The 14,090-nt window shown below is 35.3% G+C and overlaps 2 protein-coding genes across 5 annotated transcripts; both read right to left on the reverse strand.

Moving 5' to 3' along the window:
* Positions 1-533: 533 nt before the first annotated feature.
* LOC147544682 (uncharacterized) lies at positions 534-3,040 on the reverse strand. 2 transcript variants are annotated; one of them, XM_086635140.1, is made up of 6 exons: positions 2,270-3,040; positions 1,948-2,065; positions 1,773-1,854; positions 1,412-1,463; positions 934-988; positions 534-847 (listed from the first exon to the last, which is right to left on the reverse strand). In XM_086635140.1, the coding sequence occupies exons 1-6, from the start codon at positions 2,642-2,644 to the stop codon at positions 669-671; spliced, it is 861 nt and encodes a 286-aa protein (XP_086491266.1). In that variant the 5' UTR covers positions 2,645-3,040; the 3' UTR covers positions 534-668. The 2 variants fall into 2 exon arrangements, with proteins under 2 accessions (XP_086491266.1, XP_086491265.1); XM_086635139.1 differs by having other exon boundaries at positions 1,773-1,869; positions 2,270-2,680.
* On the reverse strand, positions 2,784-11,157 carry LOC147544683 (uncharacterized). Of its 3 annotated transcripts, XM_086635135.1 has the most exons (7): positions 10,807-11,147; positions 10,437-10,663; positions 9,780-9,890; positions 5,306-5,461; positions 3,726-3,967; positions 3,244-3,496; positions 2,784-3,040 (listed from the first exon to the last, which is right to left on the reverse strand). In XM_086635135.1, the coding sequence occupies exons 1-7, from the start codon at positions 11,088-11,090 to the stop codon at positions 3,033-3,035; spliced, it is 1,281 nt and encodes a 426-aa protein (XP_086491261.1). In that variant the 5' UTR covers positions 11,091-11,147; the 3' UTR covers positions 2,784-3,032. The 3 variants fall into 3 exon arrangements, with proteins under 3 accessions (XP_086491261.1, XP_086491264.1, XP_086491263.1); XM_086635138.1 differs by lacking the exon at positions 2,784-3,040 and having other exon boundaries at positions 3,057-3,496; positions 10,807-11,157; XM_086635137.1 differs by lacking the exon at positions 2,784-3,040 and having other exon boundaries at positions 3,057-3,496; positions 10,437-10,691; positions 10,807-11,122.
* Positions 11,158-14,090: the final 2,933 nt, after the last annotated feature.

The raw sequence follows: 14,090 nt of genomic DNA on the forward strand, positions 1-14,090 counted from the left end.
CGAACTCCGGTCATTCTACGAGCCTAGCCACTCTCCGATTACGCATCAACGGTTACATCCTCGACTTTTCATTTATTATTCATTGTAATACTTTGCTGACTTGACCGTCGGAGGGCCCTTGGCAGGCACCATCCCGGTGTCCCCCCAAGCCTTCACGGGTTTGTTTGTGTCTGTTCACCTTCTTTTGCAGGTTTCTTTCACACGTTGTTGGTGCCCATTAATCAAGAACTCGACGTTTGGAATTCCAGAAGACGTTTTCACTACCGACCTTCTGACTTCCGACCCGTAGACTTCTCACCGTCTACACTTACTCGCTTTCACATCACATTAAAAAAATTCGACAATTTCGTTCTAACTAAAAGTGCCCCACAAAGAAAATTTCCTGGGTCCGCCACTGCACTTAAGTGCTTTTATTGCAAAAATAAATTCCAACAAATTATTGTTGACTCAAGGTAAGGGCATTGTGGGAAAGTAGATACATTTTAGATGATAAAAAAAAGAAGTGAGACTCTTAATATGAGACGGAGGGAGTATGAAAAAAGTGTGGCCTTGCCTTGAGTATATATTTGCCTCATTATTAAAGATGGCCTGAGATCATGACAAGAAAGATAACTAAAACGAAGTATGAAAGTTCACATACATCCTCTTGTCACTCCAACTAGAATTTCTTATTTGAAGAAGACTCTTGAGATGTTAGCCAGCATACTAATGGCGTATCGGAGTAACCCAACAATAAATTTCCCTAGGTTGATATAGAGAACTAGAAGTGGATGTATTAATGGCTCCACAAATATGTTGTAAATCCTTATTAGGAACTGTAGTACAACATGAGGTCTCTGTAAGAACTCTGCATAAACAAAATGCTATTTAGTTTCTAATTTAGAAATGATGGACACCAAGTGTTGAACAAGTACAAAGAATTCGGAAACTTACTCTCAGTTGCTACTGGGAAATCGTCGAATACTGATGTAACAAACTTTAGCAAACTCTGAGATTCTCATGAACGAAAAGGCCATATTAGGTACCACAATGAAAAATCAAACTAGACCAATTCTTGTTTTGCAGATTTAGGTGGTGTTTTTTCTCATAGTTTGAATTTTGACTCGCCCGAGTCTAACTCGTCTAAATCTATTTTTTCTTAGTCAAGGAAACCATAGTTATTTCAAGTTATTTCAGACGACAACCCTCAATTCAGGTTTACTTTATAACCCACCAAAAAACAACACGAGACAACCATGAAACAAGTTAGACACCACGAGTCTACAACACCACATTTTCTGACTTTCCCTAGCCAACTCAATTGCGAATCAAGTTTCATATTTGGCTTTGAAAAGAAAAACTAATAAAGCCCTAAACCGTGATAACGAAAATTCTTTTACTGAAGAAATTTAGTAGTTATACGGGAAATTACCAATGCCATAGCTCCTGGTTTGATTGGTGACTCGATTAATACTCGGGCATGCCTGCATAGATTTGTTACTTTCGTAAGTAAATCTTACAATATTTAGAATAGAGCTAGGTCGACTCTCTTGTTGACCACCTCCTACATTATAATTTTGAAATTCTCAAAAAATTTCAAATTCGAGAAACAATATGATGCGTCCCTCTAATATATTTATTGAAATTTTCAGAAAAAGAAAATCTCAAAACAGTTCTTGACATTGAAATACATATCTCAATAAAACATCGACAAATGAACCCTAGGATGTCTTACGGGTTTGTAGGAGGTCGACAAGAGAGTTGATGCTGCATATTTCAAGTTTTGTTCTTACTTTATAACAACGAATTTTCTGTCCTGTACGCATTCGAAGAAACTGCAACCCCTGGTGAAGGGTATTTGTTTTCCTTTCCATTCTGCATCATAGATAACTTTTATTCCACAGATTTGTATGAATATTAAGTCATAATTTTGAAAGGGTTATAATTCAAATGAAAAGTAATTATTACCTAAATGCCACATTGTAGCAACTACTTGTTCATCACTTGATTTGCACATGATTTGAGTTACAAACTTAACATTCTTACTCATTCCTTCTGTTAACTGCTTAAAGAACTCCATTACTTCCTGCAAATTCATGGAGTTCAAATAACTTTTCTTGAATAATGTAAGTTGAGTTAGGTTCACGCCGTTCTGGAGTTCAAGACCATAGATGATTGACCTAAAAGTAATACATGTTCCTCGACATCTAACAAAAGAAATTTATTTTGATCTAAGAACGGCTATCTGTTGGTCGAACCCATATGATTGACTTAAAAGTAATACACGTACCCTTTCTCCTTTGAATGGTTCAGTAAATGTGTAATCTTCGAAGCAACAATCGTTAGAGATCAATTCACGTAACTGATACAAGTTCTTGCTATTTATACAATTATAAAATTGCTCAATTGTTTCTAGTGGAGTTGGTGGACTCGCCCAAAAATCGTCATTGTTGCTTGATGGCATGAACGACAACTGCCGAGTTAATGATAGGTGCTGGTTTCGGTTCGTTTTCCTCTTCAAACTAAGCTTCCGATTTATCTTTCCAGTTCCACCATCTTGTTGGAAATACTTCGGTTCGAGAATGCGTGAACTGACTATTTTTTTGTTCAGATTACTGCCCAGGCACTGGTTTAAAGATGAATATGAGAGAGAAAATGTGGCCATTGATGCAACAGAGAGCTATGAAAAATCATAGGCTGAATGTAGTAATATTGAGAGATGACAAAAGAATTGAAAGGTGAGAAGTTTAGAGCTGGAGTAAGTGAAAAAATAGAGCAAAGTATAAAGAGAAAATACTTGCCTGTTTTCAAAAGCAATTGAAGAATAAGTGTTCTTGTAGCAGTTTCTTATACTTTTGTCTAAGTTTTTAATAGACTATTACGGTGTCATCTCAAACCGAAAACTAAATCGTGATTTTCAAGGAACGTAAATCTTCTTCACGAGCTGCAACATGGAAAAAATGCCCTAATTCTTCTTCTCTAGTACGACCGTTTCTCTTCTTGGTGAGCCCTAGAACTTTTTACAAGTTGTAGCTACTTGTGTGATCTAAAGTTCATAAATCTGTTGAATGCAATAGTTTAGAGTTAAAAAACACATTCAACTTTATTATTGGAAGATAATATTCTGGCTGGATATCTCAACATTCAAATATACAAATTTCGTAGTTCTTTCGTTCAAAAGATTTTGTTACGAATGCAAATATTTAAGAACTTTGATACCAAACCCAATACCAAGAAATGTAGCAATTGAAATACCAAATATACCTACAAGAATCCCAGGAACAATCAAAGAATCCCATCCTTTAGTTGTAGCCATTGCACAGGCTGTTGTTGGACCTCCAATGTTGGCATTTGATGCCAATAGCAACAACTTCTTATCTAGATTTAGTAATTTTCCTAGTCCAAGTACCACAGCAAGATGAACTCCAACCTGAACGAGAGCAAAAATGAATATACTAGGAGCCGTGTTTATTACGTTCCATACTCTTCCATTCGCACCCACTACTGCAAAAAACACCTGTCGGGGAAAATAACATAGAAGATATTAAATAAGGCAGATGGAGCACGTTTACTCACTCTGTCTGAAAAAGTAACGAGAATAGAGAAGATTTTTATAGTAGAGTTTGTGCAAGCTACATATTACAGGGGCAATTTTCTTGATAACAATATTAACAAAACATGGTCAAAGAATTTGATTAAGGAAATAAAGCATAGCAGGAAACTATGAATCATATGAATTATTTTACCTGGATCAGAATAAGAGCCATAACCTCACCCGACGGTGCGAGGTAGCCAAACTGTTTTGGTAATAAAGTTGCAAGAATTACTGTGATTGCTGTTATAACTGGAAGACTTCCAATTTGACTTCCAAAATTTTGTATGAGGTAAGTGGCAATACTACAAATGCCAAAGGATATTGCGAGAGAGGTAGCAAACTGTGGGACCGATAGCTTGCTTTCAGGGTGAGTCTCCATATCTGTTAGACCATCTGCACGTATTTCCATTTTCATCGTAAGGTAGCTTCAAAATAAAACTACACCTATCTTGTCTAGTTTCACCATGTCAAACGCCAAGTTCTTAACTAGGTTGTCAAGCTATCATTGTACACACATGAGAATTTAGATTGGTATGATATTTACAGTTATCAGTTTGAGTTATAGAAGACAGAAAAACAATTGAGTTATAGAAGACCAGGGATATTATATATATCAGAAAATGGGAAAACAACATAGAAATGTTACCATGCCAGAGCACGTAATAGCTACTTCATAAAGTAATGGAACTAAGGAAGTCAGTATCTCAAAAGAAACACAAGCCGCAGCCATATTGATTCACTTAGTAACTATTATCTTATTGATGGAAATTTTACTTGTTTAAAGATGACACATGGATTGAATTCGGCATTTTGAACCTATGAAGTTATTACTGATTGAGATTAAAGTTGACCCAATATACAGTCAAGAAGTGTTTTTGGGGTCTTCACTCTAAATGACAGTCTCTTTTGCTGGTGGAAAATGGAGGTTCACTTTTCAACTTTCTCTTACACATTTCGGATTAAATTAGTTGCCTCAGTAATGCACTTAACCATAACTCAGGCAACCAAAGAAATTTCTAGAATATAGGTTGCTTAAACTTCTTCTAATTAATGCTCATGACCAATGTAAGTAATTAAATCTCTTACCATTCAACTATTAAAAGGTTTAAATCATGGATTTTGACCTTCCCGACGTCACGTTGAAGGATAGTAATGAGCAGTCACTAAAAGTTAAAATACTTGGTTCCTAAACTTTCATTTAGGATCAAACGAAATAAACATTTTTTTATATTGACTGCTGTCCTGCCAAGTTATAGCAGGAAGGCCAATATTTGGTTAGTTTTTATTGGAATGTATGAGTTGTGATTACAAAAAAAATTTCTTTCATATGAAAACGGCAACTTTAACAAATTTGTAACATCAAGAAAATTAGCTGATAGCACAAGTTGAAATTAACTGTATTGATGAAGTTACTTAATAGGAATATGTAAAGAAAAGCAGAAAAGTTAGACCTCCACTTTCCACCAATGAGAAAGACATAGCTTGCTAAAGAGTGCAATTAGAGAGTGAAGCTAACCCCTCTTCTTTGAACTTTCTAAGTCTGAATATCCTGCATACTACAATGTTAGTTCACACAATTTAGATCCAGATGTATGAAGTAAACCAATACCAGTGAAATGCAGACACAAGAAAAACCATCTAATAAGCGAAGAAAAATGAAAATGGATCATGTATATTGAGTTAATATGGATTGATGGCGGTATCTGTATTGCAATGTAAATGACTCTGCACCTTTGCTTAGTTTTGAAGCCTCCGGTGGTATTTTAGACGCTAATGCGAAAAGAGCTGTGAAATATATCGCACAAATAACATTGTCGACAGCTATTCCTGCAGCAAAAACTGATGGAGATAGCCTAAGAGCCTCAGAAACAGCAACAAAATTGACCGCTGCAACATATAAAAGGCAAACTTCATCTAGACAGAACTTGAGGATACTAAAGCAACTGGTGTGAATTGCAACATTACATGAAGTAGAACAATTAACATAAGAAGTTGGAATTGCTGAAGTTCATTATAACCATATATATTAGCTCAAGAAAGTTCTATACTCAATATAAAAGGAAATGTCTTAAAGAACTAGAATGAGAAAATTAGCCAAAACTATCTAGCCCAAGGAATAAAATGTCGACATATTTATGTCCTAAATTCACATCACTGAAACGAAATTTCCACCGAAATCTGACACGAAATTTCGAAACAGAGATTTAAGTTTAGGGTTTCGAAAGATTCTAAAATTATAACTCATATAATACCTTAGTCGTTTATCTTCTACCTTTCTGTTAATTTGTTCCATCTTTCTTGACTACTTCTTCTCAAATCTTTTGTTCTTCAAGAGATTCTTCTCTTCTTTAGGTGATCTTTAACTTCATATTCCGATTTGAGAGAGAGAGAGAGAGAGAGAGGAAGAGGGAACAGTCGGTTTCAGCTGAGAAGTCTTAGAAATAGGGATTAAGGGTTGTATTTAAGGGGAAACCAATTTTTACTACAAAAAAAGAATGTTATGTTTTATTTCTGGTTAGCCCCCTAACTATTACTTTATAGCAGATTGGACCCCTAAACTAATTGTTTTAGGTTTACATCTGATAAATCATTCAATGTACCCCCTAAACTAACTGTTTAATTGCAGATAAACACCTAACTTAACTGTTTTAATACTAATAGAGTTAAATAACTCAATTTATCCCCTAAACTAATTGTTTTGTTGCAGATTAATACCGAACTTAATTGTTTTAGAACTATTTTATCATTCCGCAAATTTGTAAAATTTCCACACAGACCGAAACGTTTCCACGAAACGTGTCCACTTTTGGACCGACCGAAATTTCCATCGAAACCGAAATTTCATTTCTTGATCTAGACCTTATTTTCTTCTGACAAAAGGATCCATCTATTCTTTCTAGGTTTCAGCTCCTTACGTAGGGGTAGAAGTGTGCACCCCTTGCATTAGTTTGAATACAATATGTACGATTTGCACATAGCGCGTGAATTTTTGCACATCATTGCACAGGAAGTCCAAGACAAAAAAATGTTCACATGTCTTTTTAACCAAGACCAACAGCAAATTAGGGTCTTCAGCACAATTTCCTAAACCAGAATATCAAGTGAGATTTATATGTGTAGGAGTTATAACTTGGGTTTATGTTCGTGTGTGTGTGTGTGTATATATAGTTAATGTAAGGTTACTGTAGTCTTAATAGATTGCTTGCAGTTTCAAAAAAAAAAAATAGTAGATTGTTTGCAATTTATCTAGGTTTTTCCGAATCTGACAATATTCCTGACCCAATATGAGCTAAGTTAGGACCCATTCCTAACGAGAACTTGGAGACTCGAAATTCTTCACGTTGCCTTGGTTCAGTCTTAATGTCATTTGTGTGAGGTTGATATACATTTAACCCCTAACATAAACCCTTAAGTTCATAAAAATACGCACCAACTGACCTTTCACCTTGCTCACTGAGTCACTGGTGAAATTACTTTGAAATAATTCATATGTACTAGTGATGAACTGATGATATGATCTGATGAATACGATTCTTGTAGACTACCCCAAATTTCCTTTGCCGAATTCAAGCAGTTTACGGTTTTAAATATCTCTTTTTATTTTTTAACCACGTCATAATCTGAGCATCATCTTCTTCCCACGCCTCTAGTTCCTTCGTATCAATTGGTGGGGACGATGAGATATGCGACCACTTTCTACGAGCTTTAAGAAACACACTATTAGCCTTTGGCCACTGAAGGTAATTGAGACCATTATGTTTTAGAAGAATCAATAATCCATAAAGTATCGGTCTAGATTTTTCATCCATTATAAAGTGATCAAGTAACAATATACACTACCAACAAGATGACTTTGAGTTCATTAAATAAGTCAAGTAAGATGAATGAGAAAAGAGTCTAAACCAGATTCAAGTTGACCCTTATTAATTTGATTGCTGAAACAGCAGGTTCCAACAACAGCACAAACACAAGTTCAAGGCCTAAATCTAGTGCAAATAGTAGGTAAATCGAGTGCAAACAGCAGATAAATCAAGGTTAAACCCAAACTAACCTTAAAACCAGTAGAATCCTAGTAGATCCAAGCAAAAACAAGCTGAAACAAGGCAGATTTTCCCAAAATACGAGTGGAACCTAAAGAGAGAAAGTTGAGTCTTTCTGAAGCCCTAAACCAGAGATCTAATAAGAGAAAAACGAGATATACCAAGTGTAGATTCACTTAATGTGTTGCTCTGATATCATGTTGGAAGTCTAGAGTTGAGAGGATAGTGAAGAAAAGTTGAACTACTTCAATTATTATTTTCTAACATGTTTCTTACAAGGAAATACCCTAGATAAATGCAAACAATCTGTAAAGACTACAGTACTCTTACATTAACTGTATACTGTATATATTTAGACACACACACAAGTCAGAACTCCAACAATATGGAAATATACTCGAAATTACTAACCAATGGAATTCACTTTCTTATGCAGAATCGCAGGTGGAAACGTCATAGGAGGTTACAAATAAATTAATGGAATCTAAATAAACCTCCAAACAACTAATTAAAACTTGAATAACTAAAATAGACCTTAAAATTCATACTGGTGAAACTTAAATAATGAATTAATGATGAAAACAAATAATAAAGAAGCAACCACTAGTAAATCAAGTTCTAACTTAGAATTCGTACTACTTACTGTTTAGGGGAAAGTAACAAAAGATTTAAATATTTTCAAGATTACTTTGGCTTCCTCCTAGAATAAACCGAAAAACAATAAAACCACGAAAGAATTTCTAATACACGATAGACCTCTAACTTCGATCCAAAGACAAATGGAGAGCCCCAATAAATTATGTTGAGAGACGGAAATATGACTTGCGAAATATCTCACCTTTCCATTATAGTTATTTCATCTTTAAATTTTGTGGATTCCTCGAGTAATAAAATTGAAGTTAAGATCAACTACTTCTTTGATAGGAATGAAATGCTACCTAACAATAATTAGTTTAACTCATCTTTATACCCACAATAACCATCCAAATGAATATAGCAATCATAATTTATGCACAATACAAAAACATAAATGTATGTAAGGTTAGTTTTATCTTGCACAGTTGCACGTAGACCCTGACATGAAATCATTCACAGTATGACTCTATTAGTTAATTTTTATTTGGACCTTGGTTTGTGATTATTATCGCTTTTGGCACCTTATTTTTTTTTCTAAATGCAAGTTCACATTCCTTTCCTAACGTGTTTGCCCGTAATGTGCATTTTAGCTCCAAAGATGTAATAGTCCCACATCGCTCATGAGAGTGTCCGGAGCCTGGGCTATAGGTGTACGCTCCAGCGTGGTAAGTGGCGAGTCCTTTTGGGGGGACTCGTGGAGTCTTCGCCAAGAACAAAACCCTCTACCCGTGTGTGGTGCAAAAAGGGGGGACAATATCGTTAACTGCCTGGAGGCTTGGGGCGTCACAAGGTCTTTTAGTTGTTTCTCTCCATCATCATTCTAAATCTCTCCTCTGTATTTTATAACATTTTATCTTATCTCTCATGTTGTTCTTTCAATGATGTGAACCTCCATTGTCGGAAGTCTTAAACAAACTAGAAACAAAATTTGTTCCCTTTCATCAAAAAAAGAGGATTTTTTCTGATGACTACCCTTTCGCAGAGAAGAAAAACAATCCTCTTCACCGACTAAGGACACAAATTTTTTTATTGAAGACCACCAATGGGGTCTCATCATTGACAGAAGAATGATACTGAAAATGAAAGAATTGAAGATGGAGAGAAGAGGAAAGAAAGAAAGATTACATATATATTAAGAGGTAAGAGATAAAGATATAATTAAAATAAAAGGGTAATTTGGGATGATATAATGACCCCTAATGTTTCATGGTTAAATTGTTAGAAAAGAAAGTCAAACTTGCATTTAGAGAACTGATCAATTAATAAACTAAGGACGAAACAAGAATTTGCCCAATATTAGGAGGATTTGTGTTTAATCAAATCATCCTCCGTGAATTTGCAACTATTTTCCCGCTAACTAAAATATTTCGTGCAACATTGTGCAACGCAAATTTTACCTAAATTGAAACTTATTACCTTGATTATATTACGATATTAAGAATTATATACTGACCTAATAACTTGTGCAAGAAATATATGCTTGTAAGAATACAGTTACTATTATATGATGCAACAAGGAGTGAAATTACTTCCTCCGATATAACTACTCATGAGGGCAGCTGCAATCTTCCAACTATCTTGACCAATTGAGCGCATAGGTACCATCTGATATGCTACAATTGTTCCAATCATAGTGCCAGCTGAAATAACATAATGACATAAACTAGTAAATAGATGATTTCTACCTGATATACAGTTTACAAAGCACAATCAACTGAGCAAAGATGAAGTCATTATTAACAGATGTAAATTGCTAAATGCATGTCAACGTTTAAATAAAAATCTCTACCTAATTCGACTAATAAGAGATAACAACATTTCTAGCTGTAATAAGCAATTGAAGATAAAAAGTAAGTTTACGTACTGCTAATCTTGCAAAAGCAGTCTAATGTTGGTCTTGGTATTTCATAGTTCGACACTCAAACCTAGAAAAATATAAGTCAGCCTATCAAATTCTAGCATATAATGATGAGTTTTCTATGTTCTAAATCTTGATGATACAAATTGAACCTAGAAAAACAAACTAAGATAGCAATTCTTTTTCATAAATGTAATGAAAATCAACAGATTACGTATAGCATAGTAATAATCATCTGAATCATGTCAAACAAGTAAACTATAAATTACACTTATACATCGAAAAGAAAAGAATCAAGCTTGAAATTTTCAATGTTAAAAACTATAACCTGATCCAATCAAGAAAGCAACTAAGAGTGTTCCTGTAGAGCGAATAACACGAAATAAATCTGCTTTAAAAAGCAGCAAAGGAACAGCAATCTGAAGCAAATATTCCATGACAATCGAATAAGCCGGAGCTTCAAAGGAGATGATTCCAACATTACTAGCCATAAGCCCTAACAAAGTGCTCACTACTGCTCCACTAAACATTCCCCCCAACTTTGTCTTCTCTGACCTTCAATCCACCAAGACATTACCAAACCCTCCAAGTATCAAACAATGTACAAGGAAATTTAAAATATCCGAAGAACAAAATAACCCTAAATTAGTAGGAAAAAAATACGTTTCTGGTGATATTATTAGGGGAAAGAAGTTTACCAGATTCCAAATGCACCAGTGGCGAAGAGAACTGTCCATGTACCCCAATGATCTTGAGAAGGAATGAGAGGGAAGTTCAATTGAGATTTGACTTTAACAAATCGGTTTGAAATGGGTTTTTTGTTAGGGGTTTTAGGAGAGAAGATGAGACGTCTGTGATGGAGAATTTGTTGTTGAGAGAGAAAATGTTTAGTTGAAGTAATTGGGAGAGTTGGAAGGTTGTAGTGATAACAACAATTCTGGACAGTGGAGTAAAATTGTGGGAATGATAATGGAGACGCCATTAAAGTCTGAGTGGCCTCTCTTATCTCGTCACAAGAGGTTTTAGTTTTGAATTTTATTAACTTAATAAGATTTTTTATTGAGTTAATTCCTATATGGCCCCCTACTTTGTGACCAGCTTCCTTTATGGCCCCCTTTTTTTCGTAAATTCAAATATGACCCCCTATTTTCATGGAAATGTCCTAACTACCATTCCTTTAAATCTTTTTTCAAAATAAAATCAAAAAAACAAACATAATTTCACCTCACTTCCCTCTCCACCACTTATCTCTCTCCACCACTTATCTCTCTCCACCTCACCTCTCTTCCCAAATCATCTTTCTCTCTCTCCAACTCACCTTTTTCTCTCTCCACCTCACCTCTCTCTCTCTCTCCACCTCACTCTATATTCTCCGATGAAGGTCGCCGGCCGGAAAATTTTCCGACCGGCGACCTTCATCGGAGAAGATAGAGTGAGGTGGAGAGAGAGAGAGGTGAGTTGGAGAGAGAGAGAAAGATGATTTGGGAAGAGAGGTGAGATGGAGAGAGATAAGTGGTGGAGAGGGAAGTGAGGTGGAATTATGTTTGTTTTTTTTATTTTATTTTGAAAAAAGATTTAAAGGAAGGGTAGTTAGGACATTTCCATGAAAATAGGGGGCCATATTTGAATTTACGAAAAAAAAAGGGGCCATAAAGGAAGCTGGTCACAAAGTAGGGGGCCATATAGGAATTAACTCTTTTTTATTTTTTGTTGCAAATATCATTGAATTAGAGGTCGAGGCTGTTAGAAAAAATAACCTAATTAACTTGTTCAGGAATATGAAGATAAACGATGTGAATGTAAAAGCAGAGACACAAAGATTATTTAACGTGGCAAAAAATCCCTCTAAGATAGAAGGTAAAAAATCACGGGACCTAGTCCAGAAATCTTCCACTATAATTAAATAATGGGTACACAAATCTTCACCAAACCTATGGTGGATAAACCAATTGTTCAAGATGTGTAGAAACACTCTTGGATAACAACTCTTCACCAAAACTATGGTGGATAAACTGAACAAAGAAACAAAGAAATAGATATTTCCTACTCCTTAAGATTTGAACAAAAAGGTTGAAGAAAATAACCACAAACTAAATTGCTTCACAAGATTAATAATCTTCTTTTCTTCAAACCAATATTCTTCTCTTTCAATCTCTCTTGAAAGAACCACTTCAGAAATCTCTCTTTCTCTGACTTCTCTTTCTTCTGGAAGTTGTTGTGTATAATCTCTTCCCTTTCATTCCCTTTTATAATGATAAATAGGGAGGTTTACCAATAGAAATAGGAATTCCTTTTTAGGCTTGAAAAAATAGAAGTTTCTATTTTTTCCCCAAACAAGGAATAAAGGAAATCCTATTCCAACTAGGAGTCCTTTTATTATAAGGAGGGACCCCAACAAACTCCCCCTCCCAACTTATGAAGAGGGACTTATCATCCCCAAACCTGCAACACTGCTACATAGCTCATGTTTGCCTTTGGGTAATGGTTTTGTCATCCTATCTGAACCATTGTCGTCAGTATGAATTTTCTCGATCTTCAACACCTTTTCTTCAAGAACATCTTGGATCCACTGGTATCTCACATTTATATGCTTGGACTTTGAATGAAAACTAGAATTCTTACTGAGGTGGATGGCACTTTGACTGTTGCAATGAATAACATAATTATCCTGTTTCATACCAAGTTCTTCTAACAACCTCTTCATCCATAACATCTCCTTGCAACATTCTGCAATGGCAATATATTCTACCTCTGTAGTAGATAAAGCTACACACTTTTGTAATTTAGATTGCCATGACACTGCTCCCCCTGAAAATGTAAATAGGTAGCCTGATGTAGACCTTTTGGAGTCTACATCTCCTGCCATGTCTGCATCTGTGTAACCGACTAATACTGGCTTATCATTACCAAAACATATACGAGTTTTAGACGTACCTCTAAGATACTTCAGAATCCACTTCACTGCTAACCAATGCTCTTTGCCTGGATTAGCAAGAAATCTGCTTACTACTCCAACTGCAAATGCAATGTCCGGTTTTGTACACACCATTGCATACATCAAGCTTCCTACAGCTGAAGCATAAGGAATTTTCTCCATTTCTTCTTTCTCACTTCTAGTTGATGGACACTGATCACGAGTCAACTTGAAGTGACTGGCTAATGGACAACTCACTGGTTTTGTCTTCTCCATATTGAACCTTTCTAGAACCTTCTCAATGTATCTTTCTTGTGATAGCCAAAGTTTTCCAGTTTTTCTATCACGAGAGATATGCATGCCAAGAATTTGTTTTGCTGGACCCAAGTCTTTCATATCGAAATACTTGTTTAGTTCCTTCTTTAACTTGCTAATTTTATTAGCATCCTGACCAACAATCAACATATCATCAACATAAAGTAGAAGTATAATCAAATCTCCATCAGAAAATTTATGAACGAAAACACAATGATCTGAAGTCGTCCTGTGATACCCTTGATCTTTAATGAATGATTCAAACTTTTTGTACCACTGTCTTGGTGCTTGTTTCAGCCCATATAAACTCTTCTCTAACTTACAAACTAAGTGTTCCTTACCTTTAACTTCAAACCCTGTTGGTTGTTCCATATACACATCTTCCTCCAAGTCACCATGAAGGAAAGCGGTCTTGACATCTAGTTGTTCAATTTCTAGGTTCATACTTGTAGCCAATCCCAATACTAACCGTATAGAGGACTGATAGGCCTAAAAATAGGTCTATTCCCCAAGTGTAGGGGTCAAGTTATAGTATTTATAATAAGATCGAGTATCGTTCCAAAGGACAAGCTATTTTACCTAAATCTCGAATTAAAACCCCCTTTCAAATTTTTGATTTGATTTGGAAACTACTTTAAAAAAAAAAAAAAACAATACTAATAGACTAATAAGAATGAAATCAAGGTGAGAAGAAGAATCTAGGGTTTTCGATTTCACCACATAAATGGACTACTTAAGACAAGCATTCAATCA

Source organism: Eschscholzia californica, unplaced genomic scaffold (genome assembly GCF_041429995.1).
Source record: "Eschscholzia californica isolate CP2 unplaced genomic scaffold, dmEscCali1.0.p SCAF_4, whole genome shotgun sequence".
Lineage (NCBI taxonomy): Eukaryota > Viridiplantae > Streptophyta > Magnoliopsida > Ranunculales > Papaveraceae > Eschscholzia > Eschscholzia californica.